Source organism: Pyrgilauda ruficollis, unplaced genomic scaffold, assembly GCF_017590135.1.
Source record: "Pyrgilauda ruficollis isolate IOZ18807 unplaced genomic scaffold, ASM1759013v1 scaffold3, whole genome shotgun sequence".
Classification (NCBI taxonomy): Eukaryota; Metazoa; Chordata; class Aves; order Passeriformes; family Passeridae; genus Pyrgilauda; species Pyrgilauda ruficollis.
This window is the reverse complement of record NW_024524377.1, coordinates 3,880,282-3,898,865: the sequence shown is the minus strand read 5'-3', so window position 1 is coordinate 3,898,865 and position 18,584 is coordinate 3,880,282. Positions and strand designations below refer to the sequence as shown.

General features: G+C 40.5%; 1 protein-coding gene across 1 annotated transcript in view; it reads left to right on the top strand.

Annotated features, from left to right (window-relative positions):
* The window catches only part of THSD7B (thrombospondin type 1 domain containing 7B), a 242,827-nt gene that overhangs the window by 100,209 nt on the left and 124,034 nt on the right, over nucleotides 1-18,584 (top strand). The window contains exons 7-10 of the mRNA XM_041473183.1: nucleotides 7,067-7,258; nucleotides 10,655-10,889; nucleotides 12,563-12,678; nucleotides 18,312-18,444. Of these exons, the coding sequence (XP_041329117.1) occupies nucleotides 7,067-7,258; nucleotides 10,655-10,889; nucleotides 12,563-12,678; nucleotides 18,312-18,444 (676 nt within the window). The remainder of the gene's footprint in view (nucleotides 1-7,066; nucleotides 7,259-10,654; nucleotides 10,890-12,562; nucleotides 12,679-18,311; nucleotides 18,445-18,584) is intronic.

Below are 18,584 nucleotides of genomic sequence, written 5' to 3'. Positions count from 1 at the left end.
ACCTTCTTTTTTTTTTTTTTTTTTAACTAAAATACCTGAATTCTTCCACTAAAATTATTCTCCCCTGTACAATGATGTAAGCTGAAATGGATTCTGTACACTATTGGAGTGAACAAGTCCACTTACATTTTTTCCTCAAAGTTTTCAAAATACATCTACATTTTATAATATTTTAATACATTGAAATTATTTGTGTGATTGGTTTCTACAATATTTTGTGTTGTTTAGCATTTGGAGCAAAGCAGTGCAGAGAAAGAAATAGAGGGACACCTGTTTCAATTACACCATAGCAGCAATTTCAACAATAAATCTTAATTGCAATCAGTCTTGATCAACCCACCTGTGTAGATTCCCTCATTTACAAGGAAGTGGGATAATGGAGAGAAAATAAGGAAAAAATTGAAAAGAAATAGAGGAAAAAAAGAAACCTGCAGAACACTAATATGGATTATGTTATGTTCTTATACTTTAAGTTTTCAGATTGCTGCGCTATGTTAATTATTAGGAACAGCAGCCTGAATTTCCCTGCTTTTCTCTGGGGATGCAGTCAACCCTTGTTTACTTTCAGCTGCCACTTGAGCAATTTCTCTTCCATTCAGGAGGGATTGTGCAAACAGCCACGAGGTAGAACTAATTCTGCTTCTGTGCCCAAGCTCAGCAGGTGAAGGTGCAGCAAATTCCTTTGTTAAGGAACAACTTGTCTTTCTTGTGTGGGGTAGGAGACACAGCAGAGCTGATGTCTCTGTGGGTAACCTCCTGCAGGTGTGTTGGTTGTTCTAACCTTGAGTGTGGAGGTGCTGCACTGAGGTGTTCTGGGACCTTCTCTGCAGGCCTGGCATCTGCTCACTGACGTGCCTCTCCTGTGCTGGGCTTCCTTGGACTCACAAATGAGTTTTCTTAGGTGCATTTGCATAAAGAGAGAAAAGAATTGTGGATAAACAGTCCAAATTGCAGTAGAGGATGTATAGAGAAGGAAAACAGATACTGCTTTTTTTTCTATACTTGGCATCCTCTTTTTCTCATAACCTCTGTAATGATCACTTGGACATAGGTAAGGGACAGGATTGTGGCCAATTATGCAGGGACTTGGGTGAGATTTTGTAACATTTTTCCAGACATACATTGCTTCCGATATTCATTATCGTTGCCTCTGTTCCTTTTTTGTACTTTTTGCCTTCACTTTTTCCTTATACTCCCTGCATTGTTATTCCCTTTTTCTTCATTGTGCATTATGTGATTAGAAATGTTTTTGTAGTGGCATTTGACCAAATCTTTTGACTCAAAATCTTAAGGATTGTCTCATCTCTTTTGGTTTTTTTTCCCCCCTCAAGGAATGTCTAGGTTTATTTGTGTTTGTTTCCTCTTGTTTGTCATGAGTGGCTTGTTCTATTTTACAGTTTCACCTTCTTTCACACTCTCGACCTCCCTTCCTCTTCATCTCTTTTGCATCTTCTTCCTCTCCGCGGGGCTCTGGTAATAGTGATGGACCAGTGCAATTAAATTTATTCCATACCCCACTGCTTTCCCTGACAAACTGACACCTCTCTTCTCTGCTGTTCTTACCTGTTGACTGGCATTAAGCAAAGTCAGCCAGGAGCCAGGATTTCAGTGGAGTGTGGCATTCATCTGTGGAGATGACTGAGCATGGCAAGTCTTGGATGCTTTATTCTCTAAAGCTGGCTGTGCAATGTGGGAAAAAAATAAAAAACAATCTGTGATGTCGTGATGAGATGAAGATATTCAGGAGGGTTGTAAGAAATTTCTCCTATTGTAATTTGATTGTTATTGTGTTTAAATGTAGCATTTTCCTTAGTTGATGAGATGTCCAGGCCAGGATCCTGCCAGCACAGTTTCTCAGCATGCAGTTGCTCTCAGCAAACTGGCATGCAGTCAATAGGAATCCCTCTGAATTTACTGCTGTCTGTTGACATCTCACTCTGTTACAGGCAAGTATTTAATCAAAGTTTATTGTCATTCTTTTCTGAGATTTAAGTGGGACGTAAAATTTTACGATATGTATAGTATTTTAGATGACAGCTTCATTATTTCCACTGAATAATTTGAAATGCTACAAGGAGAAATATTGATGGCAAACTGGTAATTGTCATTAAATATGCAGCATTTTTGCAGCAGTCACTTGTGCAAAAAATAAATTTTCTGAACTTCTAGGTAGCAGTGCAGAACAGTCTGAAATGCAATTCCTTTGTCTTGGGCCTTTTTCCATCATGGAGGTCACTTGAGGTTCCAAACATGTTCAAACATGAAAACTTCAAAGTGACTTTGCAATTTTTCTTTCTAAAAAATGAGCATGGTATTATATTATTGAATGTCAGAAGGAGAACACTTGGTTTGTTATTGAGTTGATCTTTTGGTTCCTGCTGCCTGATGGGATTTTTATTTTTGCTGCCTTAGTTGTCTCCTGTCCAGTGGACATTCCCTTTTTCCTGAGCCATGAGGGATGTCTTTTGCAGGAGTAATTAAAAACTGTGTCACGGGAGATGGGCATAACAGGTCACTGGGAAGAATGAGACAATGCACCAGAGCTGCAAGGCAGGGTGTAAAACAGACAGGTGCAGTTTATTATTGGACTGATTCCAAACAAAACACTCCTCTTGGTTCAGTGCCTCACCATGGAGTGCATTACTCAGGACTGTGGGAGTGGCTTCTCCTTCTGGAATGCAAAAGACAATGGAAAAAAAAAAGTTTCTGGAAAAATACCAAGCTTTTCAGTTCAAGGAGGGTTTTAGGTCATTCCTTATTTTGTTTCTCTTGTTGGGAAGAATTTAGTTTGCTTTTAGGTGAATGAAAAATTTCGCTCAGGATGGCGTTTCTCTGTTATCTTGTTAAAGGATTCAAATGAGAGACCAGTACATTAGGTCTTTGTTAGCATTTGTGAGCAACTTTGTTAGCAAATGTATTTGCAAAAATGCCATGCTTGTCCTCTCTTTTGTAATTATTACGCCCTGACATGAAAGAAAATGGATTAAATCTTTCCTGTAAAATGCTATCTGTTTGGTATATCTTGAGTATTTAGCTTTATAATTGCTAAACTCTTCAAGTACAAGGCAATCAGTTTAAAAAAAATGCCATTAGAGTTGGTCAGGATGCTTGCAATAAAGCATTTTGAATAGAAAACTGTAACATTTTTCTTAACTATGGCTTTCTTTAGGAAAGCAAGCATTCAGCGAGGCTGAGAACAATCAGTGCTTAAGGCATGAAATAAAGAGCATGTGAGAGGGATCAGCTGGGCTCTGAGGATGCTGAGGGTGCTGTTTCAGTTCTTATACCTCAGGCAGATCAGAAGCTGGGTGGTGTGGGTTGTGCTCTCAGGTGATGGTGTCTGGTTGTGCTCTTGCTCTCAGCTGGTGCTCGCCAGCAGCCACAGGTGCTTTTCTACTGGACACCCTGCAGGCTGGAGATGTGCCTGGGTTTTGTGATCCAAGTGCAGGACCCAGTTCTTGGCCTTGTTGAACCTCACAGAGCTGGCCTCAGCCCTTTGATCCAGCCTGTCCAGATCCCCCTGCAGAGCCTTCCTGCCCTCCAGCAGATCCACACTCCTGCCCAGTTTGATGTTGTCCACGAGCTTGCTGAGAGTGCCCTTGATCCCCTTGACCAGAGCATCAGTAAAGATGTTAAACAGGGCTGGGACAGGGCTGGGCCCTGGGAAGCACCAGGGGTGACAGCCCCAGCTGGATGTAACTCCAGTCACCACCACTCCCTGGGACTGGATGTCAGACAGGCTTTTACCCAGCAAACTGAACCAGTCCAAGCCATGAGCAGCCAGTTTCTCCAGGAGAATGCTGTGGGAAATTCTGTTAAAGGCTTTGATAAAGTCCAGATAGATACATCCACAGCCTTTCCCTCATCCACTAGGTGGGTCACCTTATCATAGAAGGAGATCAGGTTGGTGAAGCAGGATCTGCTTTTCCTAAAGGCATGGTGTCTGGGAATGATCCCCTGGTTGTGTTGTAGAATCTGTGTGATATCAGTCAAGATGATCTGCTCCATCACCTTTGCTGGTACTGAGGTCAAGCTGCAGGCCTGAAGTTCCCTGGATCCTCCTTCCAACCCTTCTTGTAGCTGGGTGTCACACTTCCAATCACCAGTCACCTCTGGGACTTTCCTGGATAGCCAGGACTTCTAGTAAAAAATGGAGTGTGGCGTGGTGAGCTCTTCTGCCAGCTCGCTCAGTACATTTAGGTGGATCCTCCATCTGGCTCCACAGAGCACACCTTGTGCATGTAAAGATTGTGGAAAGATCTGGAAGGATTATTCAGCCATATGTGAGATAAGACTTATACTTTCAAGGTACTGAGTGGACAGTTTGGAAGCTCTTGAGAATTTAATATTCCCTTTAAATCTGCGACAATGCATAAAGCACACTTCAGCTATGTCCTGTTCTAGTATTTTTCATGGAAAATTAAAGATTATTACCTCCCTTTGTAGTATACAGTAGTTTTCTGAGAATTCTCTGCCAGGCAGCTGGTACAGAAGAAATTCCCCTTCTGCAGTAATAGAAGGCAGTGATTAAACCTGAACACAGCAAATGGAGCTATAAAGTAAATCAAAGCGAGAGTTGAATTGTGCCTTCGTGCACCCAGTGGTAAACTCTTTCTAACAAAGCTTCCTTTCTTTGCCCAGGAATTGTGAATTGCAGCCTCTGTTTGCAGTGTCCCTGTCACCTGCTGTAAATCCAGTCTGAAAAGAAATTGTGGAAGGAGGAAGTTGAAAGTGTATTTGCCTCCCTTCCCCACAGGGTGGTCACCCCACAATATGTGACAATGTGAGCTCATGGGTGGAAAAAGCCACCTCAAAGAGGGTCCAAGTGTTTTAAATCATCTTCTGAAAGGAGTGGTTTGAGTTTTTTAAAGTCTGGTTAAATCAGTGGAAAGGCTTTCTTGGCTTTCAACAAGCAGTTCTTCTCTGATGCTTAGATCTGTAGCACAGTCTGATTGGTGAAAAAAAAATTGGCTAAATTCAGAATTTGGTGAACATCATGGCACTTTCTGTCCATAAAGTCCTGATGTAACAGATAACCTGAGCTGTGCATGGAAGGGTGGGGCTCGTGCTTTCAGGGCCAATGTCCCACCTTATCCCATCTGGTTCTGAAGCCTGTCCCTGGCTGTCCACGTGCTTCCCTGTCGGTGCTGGAGAGGAGGAAGGTGTTTCACCCTGCTTCACCAAAGCATGTAAGCTCTTGATGCTGCTGTACCACTGACTCCTAAAATCAGCCTGCCCTGGCTGCCCTGCCTTACCTGCTGCCATACAGACAAGCTGTCAGACGTTAGCAGGGATTTTGACGCTTAGGTGACTTGGGAAGACAGCTGGAATAAGCCTAGCAGGTTTATTTGCTGTTTTCACATTGGTTTTTTTTTTTTTCCTGAAGGTAGTTCTCAGCATTAGGTGAGCATCCAAAGCAGCAGTGGTGATACAGAGGCTGGTCAAAGCAGATTCAGCTTGGTTTTCCTTGGGATGCCAATTGCAGCATCGATGGATGGGGGCTCTGTGTAGGGGGGTTGGTGCAAACACTGGGCACACTGAGCCTTTCCAGGTGGGCATGAAGGAAAGGGAGTATAAAACTAAAGTATTTTTTAACCATGTCTTGCAGTCTGATTGCCTGCTGGATCTGCTGTTCCTTCTCATAATACGCTTGAAAAGTTTTATCTGTGCCTTGAGGGTGATGAGCCTGTCTTCATTTAGGGATGCAACTGCAGATAATAGCGCTGTGCTGTTGACAGCTTTATGTGCTCATAGCCTGCCTCTCTTATTTACTCACTTGTAGATGTGGGCTCTTGTAAAAGCAGCTCAGTTTTCTACCCTCCCAGTTATAATTGCTTCCTGGGCTGCCTTGTTACTGAGCCTGTTCCTGGAGCATGAGGTGAAAGAGGCACTTTCTGCCATTATAATTTTTTATTTTTTTAACATGTAATTAAGGCTGAATAGTCATTATGGTTTTTTTCCCTAGGTTCATAATTAAAGAAACCTTGAAGGAGAGGTTTGTGACTATTATAAGGGCAAAAGAGGAGGTAACATGTGATGGGACCTTTTTGTTTATAAACAGTTGAGCTTCTAGAAACTTCAGATGTAGCCGAAGTTTCCTGAGGATCCAGAAATACTAAGTAATTGAACAGTGTAGCAGTCAGTCATGACTGTTCATTGTTTAAAACGCGTTTGTAAGACATTGGGTGTAATTCAGTACTAAAAGAGTTATATTTTATGAATTTTTATGAATTGTGATGTCCTTGTAAATTCTATGTAATTACTTAAATTTCTTATTTAAAAAAATAGTTTATTTTCCTTTCCAAAAGAAATAGTTCCCTCTGTTGTATTCCACATGACATCCCTCATGTGCCTCCTTTTGCTGCTCATTCCGGCAGTAGTTCTTTTGGTTGGCAGGTTTTCCCCACTGTCCTTTTTGTTGAAAGGGCTTTTGAAAAGATGCTTCTCATCAGGACATCTGCTTTGGTCCAGGTCTCTTGGTTCATCTGCAGCAGAAAGTATTTCTCTCTTGAATGGTGGTGGCCCAATAGATTAATAATTTTAGATCTCCTAGCTTTTGGGTGAGAGGCAAGAGTCAGAAATAAGAGTGTCTCATTCTGGTGAGGCGGAAGGGGAAGGACCAAAATTTCTCTGGCCTACAGGAAAAAGAAACTTGACTTCTTTGGGGACCTGCACAATTTGTACTGTGGAAAATAAGTTCTGTAGGTAGAGATTGCTAGAAAATATGGGGCAATTATCGTTAGTTCTGTTGAGATATTACAGCTTTCTTTTGATGAAATTATCCCATTCCTTTCGCTTACCTGCTTCAGAGAATGGACTGCAGCCAAGATGTCACACACTGAGCTTGAAACACATTTTTTTCTTCTTTGCTTTCCTGAATAAATTTTTAAGATAATTGTTCGAGTATTGCACTTTGCAGCCTGAAGCCTCACCACATGCTGTTTTGTAGCACATTCCTCCATGGGCTGGTGGGCGTGTGACATGAAGTCAGTGTGTTTGGTGCAGGCTGTGGGTATTGAACCAAGCCGTGCCTCCCTCCATGTCTGTCTTGTTTCATTTGCTCCAGGTGAAGAAGTTCCACATCACTTCTGCTCGGAGCTTCCCCGTCCCGAGGTGGTGACTTGTGAAGTCCCTTGTGCCAGGGACTGTGTGCTCAGCGAGTGGTCCCCGTGGTCTCCCTGCTCCCACTCCTGCTCCAGCAAAAATGCCGAGGGCACTCAAAGCAGGAGCAGGTCCATCGTGGCCCTTCCAGCCGAGGGTGAGTGCTGAACATTGCTGGATAATCACTGTTCCTTTAATGCATTGACTTCATCTCCTGAGCCAAGAGCTAATCCCGCTTCCTCAGGAATCAGGGATAATGCTGAATGCTTGTCTCTGCCAAGGGACTAAGAGATCTTGATGGGCTGGAGTTCATGTGTCACTTGGAGAAATTCTGTCACAGTTGAAAACTATTTACTTCAGCCTCTGAATTGTGGGCTGTTGAGGGCCTGTCTTGGTGTGAATTTGGTTCTGGAGAGCTTCATCCTCTACCAGTAAAATTGCTGCATGACAGAGTTGTCATGCAAGTGTCTTTATATGGGAACATATCAGTAATGATTTAAAACCAGTGGGCTGTGAAAAATGAGAAAATGGAAAAGGACTTGCTTTTTTTTTTTAATGTAAGACCTGGAATGTGTGGACCTGCTTGTTGTAGTTAGTAAATAGCACTTGATAAATACATGTAATTTCTTCTTGATCTTCACAGACATATAATGTATCTGTTTTTTTTACATATTGACATCAGTGATATAGCTATTTAGACAAACCTTTTTGTATTAGAAGTGTAGTCTTCTAATTCAGTTACACATATGATAATTAATTTATGTGTTGGTTTATCACACAGCATTTGGAAGGTCTTGGATCAAGTGCATAAAAATTCATAAAATGTGAAGAGGTCCAACAGGCTAAAGCCTTGTTGACATAAAATACTTGCTAGTGCCAAAACTGATACAGTTAATGCAGAGCAAAACACTTTTAGATGCAAATCTAGTCCAGGGCAAGATCTGTTAAATGCTATTTTGTAAATTATAATTAAAGCCACCCACTGTTTCTGGGCTAATGTAAGGACTTGATCTTGCAAACCCTTACTCATGTGAAAGGACTGTATTCACCTAAAGATCCTCATAAGCACTCCTGAAGAAAATTGGGACCCTTCAGGATGAAGATAATTGTTGATTGAATGATAGTAACTACTACTACTAAAAAAGTCTATGAGCTAGAGAATAATTAAAATGAAAATACAGTTTGTCTCCTATTTTCCATGGAAATAATGAATCCAAATAACAGATAAAGCATGGAATTACAAGAGTGACATGGTGAAGGAGTGAATTCTGGAAGCAGAGAAGCACAGTCATCTCAGCCTGTAAGGCACTAACCTAAAAATGGTGTACTCTGAATTGAATACTTGAACTTTCTCAGGAAGGAATAATTAACTATTAAAACCAAACTCCCTGACTTTAGCAATGGTGTTACAATTTGCTGTGCAGAGTCACACATCTGTGTGCAGATAGTGATTGAAATTTGGGGAGTGGAAGTGGAGTTAATACCATTATCACTGCAATATTAAGACAATTTTGAATTATCTACTTTTTCTACCTTTTTCACACCCTGCTCACAGTTAAGCACCTGACTTCTACAGAGCTCTGGTACCTTTGTAAGGGCCATTTTATTTGGCCTGTGTCAACGGAGGAAGCGTCAGCTGTGGCTCTGCTGTTGAAGGACTTAAGGAAATTTTGGGTCATTATCTCCAAGCTTTTTTATCTTCTGCTCCCAGAATATGATCACCAGGAAGCTGTTGATGAAACCTGTGGAACTTGATTTCAGTCAGGTTTTAAAAGATAATTCTTTACACAGCAAGTGTCTGAAACTTGGTGCAAGAGGAGATCATGGAGCAGACACTCCCAGCAGGCGTAAAATGAGTTATAGGAACTGCTGTACATCATAAATCTTTAAATGGCTACTGGAATGGCCAGGCAAGGGCATGTTGTCCTGCTTTCTTTGTACAAAAGTTATCAATGAAATGCAAAAAGTGGCTAGGCCCTTGTGCTCCTTCTAAAAACAGCATCTCCTGCTTACAGTGTTGCAGGCAGGTTTGGGTAAGACATTTCTTTATATGTTAAGTTAAATCAGCCTTGTTTAGGAGAGCTTCGTTAACATATTGTAACTAACATAATGATAAAAAAAGCCACTGTAATTTTTTCCTGGGAAGTTCAAAACATTGAACATTTGGAAATGTTCTTTAGTTTTGGTTTTTTTTTTTTTTCTTACTAATGGATCAGGTGTTTTGCCGTTTGCTTGTTACAATTTTTTAATTTTTAAAATGTGTCTCAAACACACACAAAAAAGAATTGGTTTGTGTTTTTCCTGCCAAGTCAGATTCTTCAGGAAATAAGCTACCTGGGACATTTTCTACTCCCTCATCATACTAAACATTTCTGAGACTGAATGCTGTGAGGAACAGTCCATTTTCATGAAAAGATGAATGGTAATGTGACATGATTATCCAGTGAGTTAGGTAGTTTTTCTCTTTTTCTTTTCTCACTGCTATTTATTGTGGCCATTTGGGGCCATACCTTTTTTCAGGAGGGTCAGTCCTGCAAGGCAATTGGCATCCCTTTGACATCCCTTCATCTCCTGTTGATTTTAGCAGGGTGTAAATGTGCTCTGAACCTTGTGGTATCTGTCCCCAGCACTTCAGCTCTTTCAAAACCTCCAGCACTTTGGCTGTGTCCCAAGTTGTCTAGGTTCTCCTTCCTGGAGGAGAATGGTTTTGATTTTACTAATTTTTGCTTCTTTCTTCTTAAAATGACAATGCTTGCTGTTAAATTTCACTGCATTACTCCACAGCTTTTGAGCTAGGATCATCTGCTTTTATGGATGAATTCAGACTGCTGGCTGGAGTGTTACAGCTTCTGGGGAGGCTCCTCAAACTCCTGTACTTTGGGGCTTTGTCACCAGTTGCTGACAAAGTGCAGCAGTTCAGCAAAATCTTTGGACATGGGTTTGAAGGATGGTGCTTCAAAGAAGTGAAGGCTTCATACTCCAGATGTGTCTTTCAAGTTTCCCCCCTCCTTGATTTGCAGATGTGGGTGTCATTTGATGCATCCTGCTGTCATTACAGTTCAGCTTCTTCTGCTGCTCAAATCCTTAAGGCAACACGTGAATAGAGTCCAAATATAAGAGAGAGAGAGATGTTCCTGCTAGGGAGATTAGCAAGGAGAATGAGCATAAAAATAATGCTTAATTCGTCTTTAAACCTGATTGCATGTTTGCTGAGTGATACTGGCATTTAAATGGAATTAACTTGGCTGTGTGTAGGAGTTATTGATAAAGTAACTCAGAAATATACTTTGCCTGTTTCTGTTTCCATTATGCATTGGAATACAAATTTATGCAAGGCTAATTTAATGAGGAAACAATATTTTAGAAGGTTGTTATTTCAGCCATAAAGGTCAACAGCTTTATTTAAGCTTTATTTATTTATTTTTTGTAGGGGGTGGAGAGGGGGAAAGAGAAGGTATTGTGCAAACCTGACTTTTAAAAAAAAATTTTTCCGCATCTTCCTTTTGCCGCATGCTGTGAAATGAGGATGTGGTGTTCTCTTGACCCTTTCCAGGTGGAAAAGCCTGTCCCCCTGAGCGAGCCCTGCAGGAGCAGCGTGCCTGCAACGAGCACCTGTGTGTGCATTTCTTCTGGGAAGTGTCTCCCTGGAGCTCCTGCTCCGAGGATGTGCTGGGCACGGCGCTGAACGCCACCTCCAGCTGGAGCGGGGAGGCCACCTGTGGAGTGGGCATTCAGACTAGGAAAGTCTTCTGCAGGAAGAGCAGCTCTGGCCAGGTCACTCCCAAAAGGTATTTAAAGAAAGCTTGGTAGTGTTTATATAATATACGTGATGTATAAAGGCATTTTCAGCAAGTGTATGGACTCCGCAGCATTGAAATAATTTCATTGCAGGACTAACTCTCCAGGTACTACTCCATCAGTGTTGTAACAAGTAAAGAAACCAAATATCCAGCCCATTTTAACTTTCCATGTAAATCCAGGCAAAAAGCATGCTTTCAGTGGTGGAGATTTTTTACTGTAGCTCCTCTGCTGCTCTAATTTACAGTTTTCTGCAAATATTTTCCCTGAAGGACAGGTGTGAGGAAAATATAAAATCCATTTGAATGTAATGTTAAGCAACACCTTATTAGCAGTGCTCTAATCAAACAGAAAAAGTAAATAGATTTTGCATTATATTTACACTCCAATAAGGCAGTACCATATGTGTGATCTATATTGTTCACTTGGTTTATATAACATCCATAATGTGATAGCAACACAGCAAAATTACATATTCTGCAGTGGAAATATCCCAAATTTTGCTTTGCTTTACTAAATGAAGAAAATAAGTAGCACAGATGTTTTCCTTAATATCAAAAAATCAAGACGTTGCTAATTATTTTTGCACCATTAATGAGTCTAGAGACTTAGAACTGAGTTTCCTTTCCTATTGTAATTCTCAAAACAATGCTGTTTGTGTAAGCAGACTGTGCTGATTTCAGTAAAGTTAATTAAAATTCTTGAGGTTAATGGGGTTAATGAAATAAAATGAAAGAAATCTGGTATTCGTGTATGTCTCAAATGCATTGATAAGCTTGAACTTTACCTAATTAAACATATTGTTTATAGAGTTATGTAAAGCCTAAAATAGTTGTTTGCCCCCTCCACTCTTGAGGTGGTGTAAGAGGAAATGGAACTGAAGGGAGTAAGTAAACATTTAAGTAGCTGAATCATGGTTTTAACTTTTTTTTTTTTCTTGTATGAATTAGTGGCACATTCCTCCTTCAAATGGGATCATTTTGGGTTGCATGCATCACCAAGTATTGTTGAGTGATCTTTTTAATAGAAATTAATAAGGAGTAAGAAAGAGTAATTCTCTTCCTGTTCACCAACTTGATCTGCAAGATCTGACAGATCCCCTAAAATTGTCCCTTTTCCACTCTTCAAGTCCTCATATATTAACTGTGCCTGAAACTTTTCTTAGAATGTGTATGACATGTTTTCCATGTAGGAGTTAAAAATGAATGAAGAAAATCACAGAGCTCTTTGTACTGTATTGCACTTGAAACTATTTTTGTGTTCCTTGGGGGTTGAAAGTTGAGGAATATGTCATCAGCCCTTACAGACAGGTGGTTTGAAGGCTGTTGCATGTTGTGCTAAAACAGGACTACTTTATAAACATAACTACTCACTTTCTTTGGTAATAAATATATCTGTTTTACTCCCATGGTTTATGTCACAGACAGAGCTACATTTAGCCTGTAGTCATCAAGCCAAGCTCCCCATTTTTAAAAACAATTTTTTTTTTTAAATCCTTAAAACATAGTAAATTCAGCTGAATTGTGTGAGTGAAAAGAAAAATAAGGCTTGCTCTGGCCAGGAGTGGTGTCTTTGATATGGCAGTATGCTCACAGATCTGTGAAAGTCTTAGGAATAGAATCTTTTTTCATAGTTTTTAGTTTTTATTGTGTTTTATCCGCAGGTGTCCGGAGTCCCTCCGGCCCGAGGCGGTGCGGCCGTGTCTCCTCCCCTGCAGGAAGGACTGTGTTGTTACACTGTTCAGTGAGTGGACACCCTGCCCCACAGACTGTCAGCCTGGTAAGCCTTAAAGTCAAAATCTGGGGAGGGAAAAATTAAGGCATTGGCCTAGAAACATGTGACAGATGAAGTTCACACCAGTTTAGTAATTTTTAGGGCATTCATCTGCATGAGCTTTGGACCTGAGGAATTTGGACCTTGACTTTTGAGTTCATGTTTTGGGCAGGTGGGATCCTTGTGAGCAGCTTTGGAGATGTGAATTCTCTTTGCCTAGGAAAAATTCCTTCTGGGTTTCTGCCTTCAGAGTGTCGACTCCAATGCCCCTGTGCTGTATGGCTGCACATGGAATTGCATATTGCAATTACATATCAAATGCAATTTTCTCAACCAACCTGGGTGTATGTACAAGGGTGTGCAAGTACCTCCTGTACTTCTTTTTTTTTCAAGGGCCAAACATCTTTGATCTTGTTGCTTAACTTTGAGGCACGAGTGTTCAACAAAGTTTCTTTATAATCATGTAGTGTTGGGTTTTCTGATGAATTTGTGTTTCATTAATTGTTCAGATGAAAGTCTGCTTACTTATCAGAATACTTCATTATTGTTGGTAGTTCCCTTGCCCTTCAAAGATTATCAGTGGATGCTTTAGTATAGTCCTTGTTAGATTTTACAGGAAAATGAGTTGCTTTCTAAAACAGTGAATCCTGTTTTAATTAGCAATTTATTTTTAGACTTTAAATGAGCTGCCTATGAAGGAGTAGAATAAATTACCTGGTAAATTACTTTGTTTATTAAATAATAGTCTACAATTAAAATGAGAAGAAATTAATTATTTAACCTCCTTGGCAGTGTTATCATTTTAATATAATTCTAAATTAAAACTTCTTAGATGAGGGAGTTTGTTTTTTGCTAAATCTGTTATTGATATGGCTGCATTGCAAGATTTTTTTTTTTAATTTGCATTGCACAATTAAAACCTCAGCATGATAATGAAATTTCAAAGCCACTATACATACATGAGTTGTTAGGGGTGTTGTGGTTTTTTTATAGAAAAGTTGTATTTAATGAAAGCAATATACAGATGGTGAATTACTAATCAGATCAAGCAGGAACAGGTATTGCCTGGCAGATTTAAAATTAATTGTGTACCAGCATAAGATCAGAACTTAGACAAACATGGAATCACTAAATCAGCTTTACACAGAACTTTACCAGTTGAGCTGTTTGTAGTTTATCTGAGGAAATACATCCAAGTTTACCATCTCACAGTAAAAAAGCTGACATTTTCCCTACATTTAAATGTCATCAGACAAGCGTCTGTCATCTGGCAGAAGATTATCTCCAGCCTCAGAAGTGCAGACAGCACTGAACTTAGGGCAATAACAGATGGGTGGACAACATAATTCACAAAGGAAGTGCCACTGAGTCCCAGCACCTGTTGGGGAGGCAGGAGCAGGGAGGTTGTTGCAAGTTATTGATTCTCTGCCATTTCAGATACTTACAGGTGGCAACTGTCTACTTCAGTCTTCTGTAATGTATCTGTTTTACCTGGGCTTTGAGGATGGACTGAAAAAAGAATCAAAGAAGCAGTAGGGTGATTTCAGGATATGAAATGGTCTGAATGAGCAGCAGGTGGATTTTCCTTTGTCACATGCTTTCCTGGGGGTGAAGGTGGCCTGGAGAGGTAACTGCTTTCAGCATGGATGAGGTACTCCCTGGTCTGTCAGCATAGATTTAAAACAGGGAGATTAAAAAAAGCAAACAACAAACAATAAATAACATTTTTCATCTTCCTTCTGAAAATAGATGGTATCTGTAAGTACCTCTTCTCTTCTGGGCATTGGCTGTCCAGGAGGAAGGTTAGAAATTTCAGTTACTTAACTCTCTAAACAAGTTTACATGAAGTGTTTGATAGTAGCTGTCCTATTTCTCCCCATGCCTTAAATCAGTTTTGAAATGAGATGGGGTAAAAGTGGATGAAATACATGGTGTGCCACAATAAGAAATTCCAACAATCTCTACCTTGTGTCACACAGTCCATGATCTGCCACTTCCAATCCTCATAAACACAAAACCAGAACTGGTCAAAGTGGAAGACTTAAGAGCTCTTATCTCTACAAAGGTATTGGCGACAGCACTGATTTTGGTGACTAAAATCCTAGAAAATCTCAGAAAATTTGTGAGCAGAGTTTCGTGTCTGGCTTTCCATCTGCTCCGGATCAGAGTGGGAAGCTGAATGTTTTCTGTGGAAACTGGACCTGATACAGCACATGTTCCAGGAGTGAAAAGGGATTTTGTCCCTCACGTGAGAATGGTGGTGGAGCTCTGTGAGCTCTGGGGGTGAAAGACAGAAGAAGGAAGGATGCAAGATCCAGGGAGGAGTGAGAGCGGCTTGGTAGGAGTTGTGTGGCTCTGCAAAGGAGGAGAATGGAGGCTGGTGGCACAGGAGCAGGGAGTGGAAACAGAGGTAAGGCACCTCTGAAATTCTCAAACAGCATTATCTGAGTTGCAAAGTCGAGGACAGAGAAGTTAATCAGGTCCTGAGATCCTGAGGCTTGACTTTTTTTCAGGAGGGCAAACAGTCATAGCCATGCTGCAAATCAGTTTGGCTTTAAAAGGACAGTTCTGCACAGTGCTGGTACTCTGGAAAAATTAGGCTATAGCAATTTTAACTGAAATATAAAAATTATGCTCATTAACATTTGTAAGGAATGCTATAGAAAAGCCAGGGAGGAAATTCAATTTTGAAAATGGGGTTTGAGTAAGGTGCAATAAATGTTGAGGATAATTTAGTTTCTTGAGGTGGAGAAAATGACTGTGGGAAGCTCATTTAGATTTGGTACTGATTAATAGGAAGGAAATGGGTAAGATTCAAATGGTGGTAGATAATTTGAATGAAAATCATCACAAAGTGATAGAGTTCATGATTCTTGGAAAGGAAGGATGGTAATATCAACAAGACATTAAAAAAAAGAACAGAAAAGACTTCAACAAACTGCAGGAATTGGTATCTACTCCTCTTGGGAACTTGTTCTATGCAGTCAGGAGTACAGAAGACCTGGAAGCTCCAAGAAAGCCTCTTCAAGGGGCTGAAGCCCTTCTGGATTATAATTTCTATTCTGAAACTGTGCTAATACCAAGCCAGTAGCACTGGGGAGCAAGACATGTGTCAGTCTGTATGTGATTTGCAAGTTCAAGGTTCAAACCATGAAGAAAAGCACCAAACACATCTAGAGAAGCTCTTTTATATCTTACTGTCAGAGGTGTTCAGGATCTTGTTTCCTTTTGGATTCTCCTATTGTTTCACAAAGATTAGAAACAAGAAATCAAGAATGCAGACTTAGCTGGAGGATATTAGACAGTGAAAATTGCATAAATGGATTAAAAACAAGGGGGAACTGAATGAAATGTACTCTCTGAGGAATGGGGGAAGTACAGTGTGGGGAACGTGCAGTTGTTGCCATTGTTTCCTGTCTGCAGCCAGGAGAAAGGTGGTTTCCAATGAGTAGCTGTTCCCATGTCAGTGAGGTTGTGTGAATAGGAAGGAAGTAGTAAAGTAATGCCAGAGCTTCAAGTGACTCTCATAGGTGAGAAATTGTCTTAAAAAACTAAAACTCAGTAATACCAAGGCAGGCCAAACCAAAACTCTCCCTCTCACCTCTGCTCCTCCTACAAGAAAGGTCAAGAAAGTTGTAGATTACTCATCCTAACTTCATTATGTAGAAAGCCACAAGAACAAGTTATTACTCAAGATATAAACATTTCAAGAATCAGATTGTAATAAACTGGCCAGTAAGGATTTACTGAGAACAAATTGTGCCCAATAAATTTAATCTCCTCTTTTTTTTTTTTTTTTTTTGACAGAGTAGCTGTTCTAATTAAGGGAAGTGGTAGATTTTTGACACATAAAATTTTTATCAGTAAGCTGAGGAACAGTGGCTTAAATTAAATCACTCTTAAATGGGTACTCTGCTGCTTGAAAAATCTCAGAGTGGATATCACAGTGAAAATAGTCTGTGTCTCCTTTACTGCCTGTTGTAGTGTATTGATACACACTGATAAGATCCTGTGAGCCTTCTCTCCAAGCTGAAGAGTCCCACCATCCTTGGTCTCTTCTGTGTGTCAAGTGCTCTGCTCCCTAAATAGTCTTTGTGGCTTCAGGCACCTCTGGAGATGCAGTGGACTACAAAATGAATGGAAGTCAGCAATTAGAAGTGCTGAAACTCATGCCAGGCTGGTCAAATTCCTGGGCATGTTGTATGCCTGAGGGTTGCTGTACTGTGCCCTGGGGAGGCTGCACATCCTTGGGCACAGTGTGAAAGTGAGCAATGAGAGGGAATTGAATTGGACCTACAAAGACTGGGTTTGCTTAGTTTAGAGAGGGGAAGACTTAGAATGGATGCAAGCCCTTGCAGTTTTGTAAAGGTTATGTATTAGGTGACAGGGATAAACTCTTCATGTAGTGGACAGAAGATAAAACAGTTTAATTTCCAGGAGCGATGGTGTGTGCTAGATTTTAAGAAAAGGCTCTTTGTGAGGCTTTACAGGCAGCATATCAGGCTGTGAAAGGAGACTGTAGGAAGCTGTAGAGCTGCCTCAGGTAGTGGCTGTGAAAGCAGCAGGAGAGGGATCTCTCTGGATGTGCTTTTCCTGCACCAGGGCAGCAGCTGTGCTGAGCAGCCTCCTGCCGGTGCAATGTCCCTTTGCAGTGATCTCACAGTGGTGGCACATGTGCCAGTGGAGGCTTGTATGACTTGGTATTTTTAAAGTCAACACTTTTTCTTGGATCTGTGGTTTGTGTTCATGATGTGGTTGCTAAGTTTTTCTTCTATTCCACTACATTGTAATTGTAATTTTGCTGCTTTGCTCTTATTCTGAGCTGGAAAAATAATACCCATGGTGGGCTTATTGGCACACTGCTTTCCTCTTTCAGACATATTTGATGAAGTCTGTTATTTAAAGCTTTTTACATGGTCTGTAATTCTTCAAGGAATTCTCCTGAGATCCCTTTTTACTTTTCCAGCACCTGTTTTTGAAGTGTGAGTGCAGTACCCAGAGAATGCCATATGCAGTGGTTAAACCAGCTCTCAGTTTGCTCTTACCAATTACACAGCCAAGGATTGTGTTTGCTTTAGCTGTAGAGACAAACAGATAAATCTTGTTCTTGTCTTTCCTGCTGCATTCTGTGCTTGGATTTTGTGAACTGTGTTTCCAGATGGATTGGTCTTGCATCAACTCAGGTTAAGTAGGGAGTTAGCCTCTGTTGGTTGCAATGGTTTTCCTATCAGGAAGTTATCATCTCTGATTTCTAGAGCCATAAAGATGGGTTACTGGTAGCAGCCTGAGACCACCAGAATGTGTTCTCAGAAACAAAACTTTCGTTTATGACAGTTTGTTTCTTTGGCTTTTGCTCTTTTCCCCAGCTAAGGTGTTTATTTTCTTATTTATTTATTGTCTTACTTGATTTGGTGTTCTGTTAAATAGATGGTTTTTGATGCATTTCTTAGGCTGTTGATTTATCATCCTTCCAGCTGCTGTGCTGCTGAGCTACTGCTAATTTTAAAGGAAGAAATGTTAGAATGCTCATATATCAAAATATAAATGAAACACAGAGAATGTTTCTAACCAAGGCAGCTAAATCACTAATTTGGGATGACAACCATGTCTGAAAGACAACTTTTTTTTTTGCTTTACAGGCAATGCCACTGCAGTTAAGCAGTCCCGGTACAGGATTATCCTTCAGGATTCTGCCAGTGGGGGACAGGCATGTCCAGACACCTTGTATGAGGAAAGAGAGTGTGAAGATGTTCCCATCTGTCCAGTGTATAGGTAAAAACTTAGCTTGGAATCAGTCTCTAGTGGGTGTCCTGTTCTCCAGAAATGACTCTTGTCCTGCACAATTTTCACCAGAAGATAAGATAATTTTGGAAAATGCAGATTTTAAAACAAATAATGTGCCTTGCAAAATG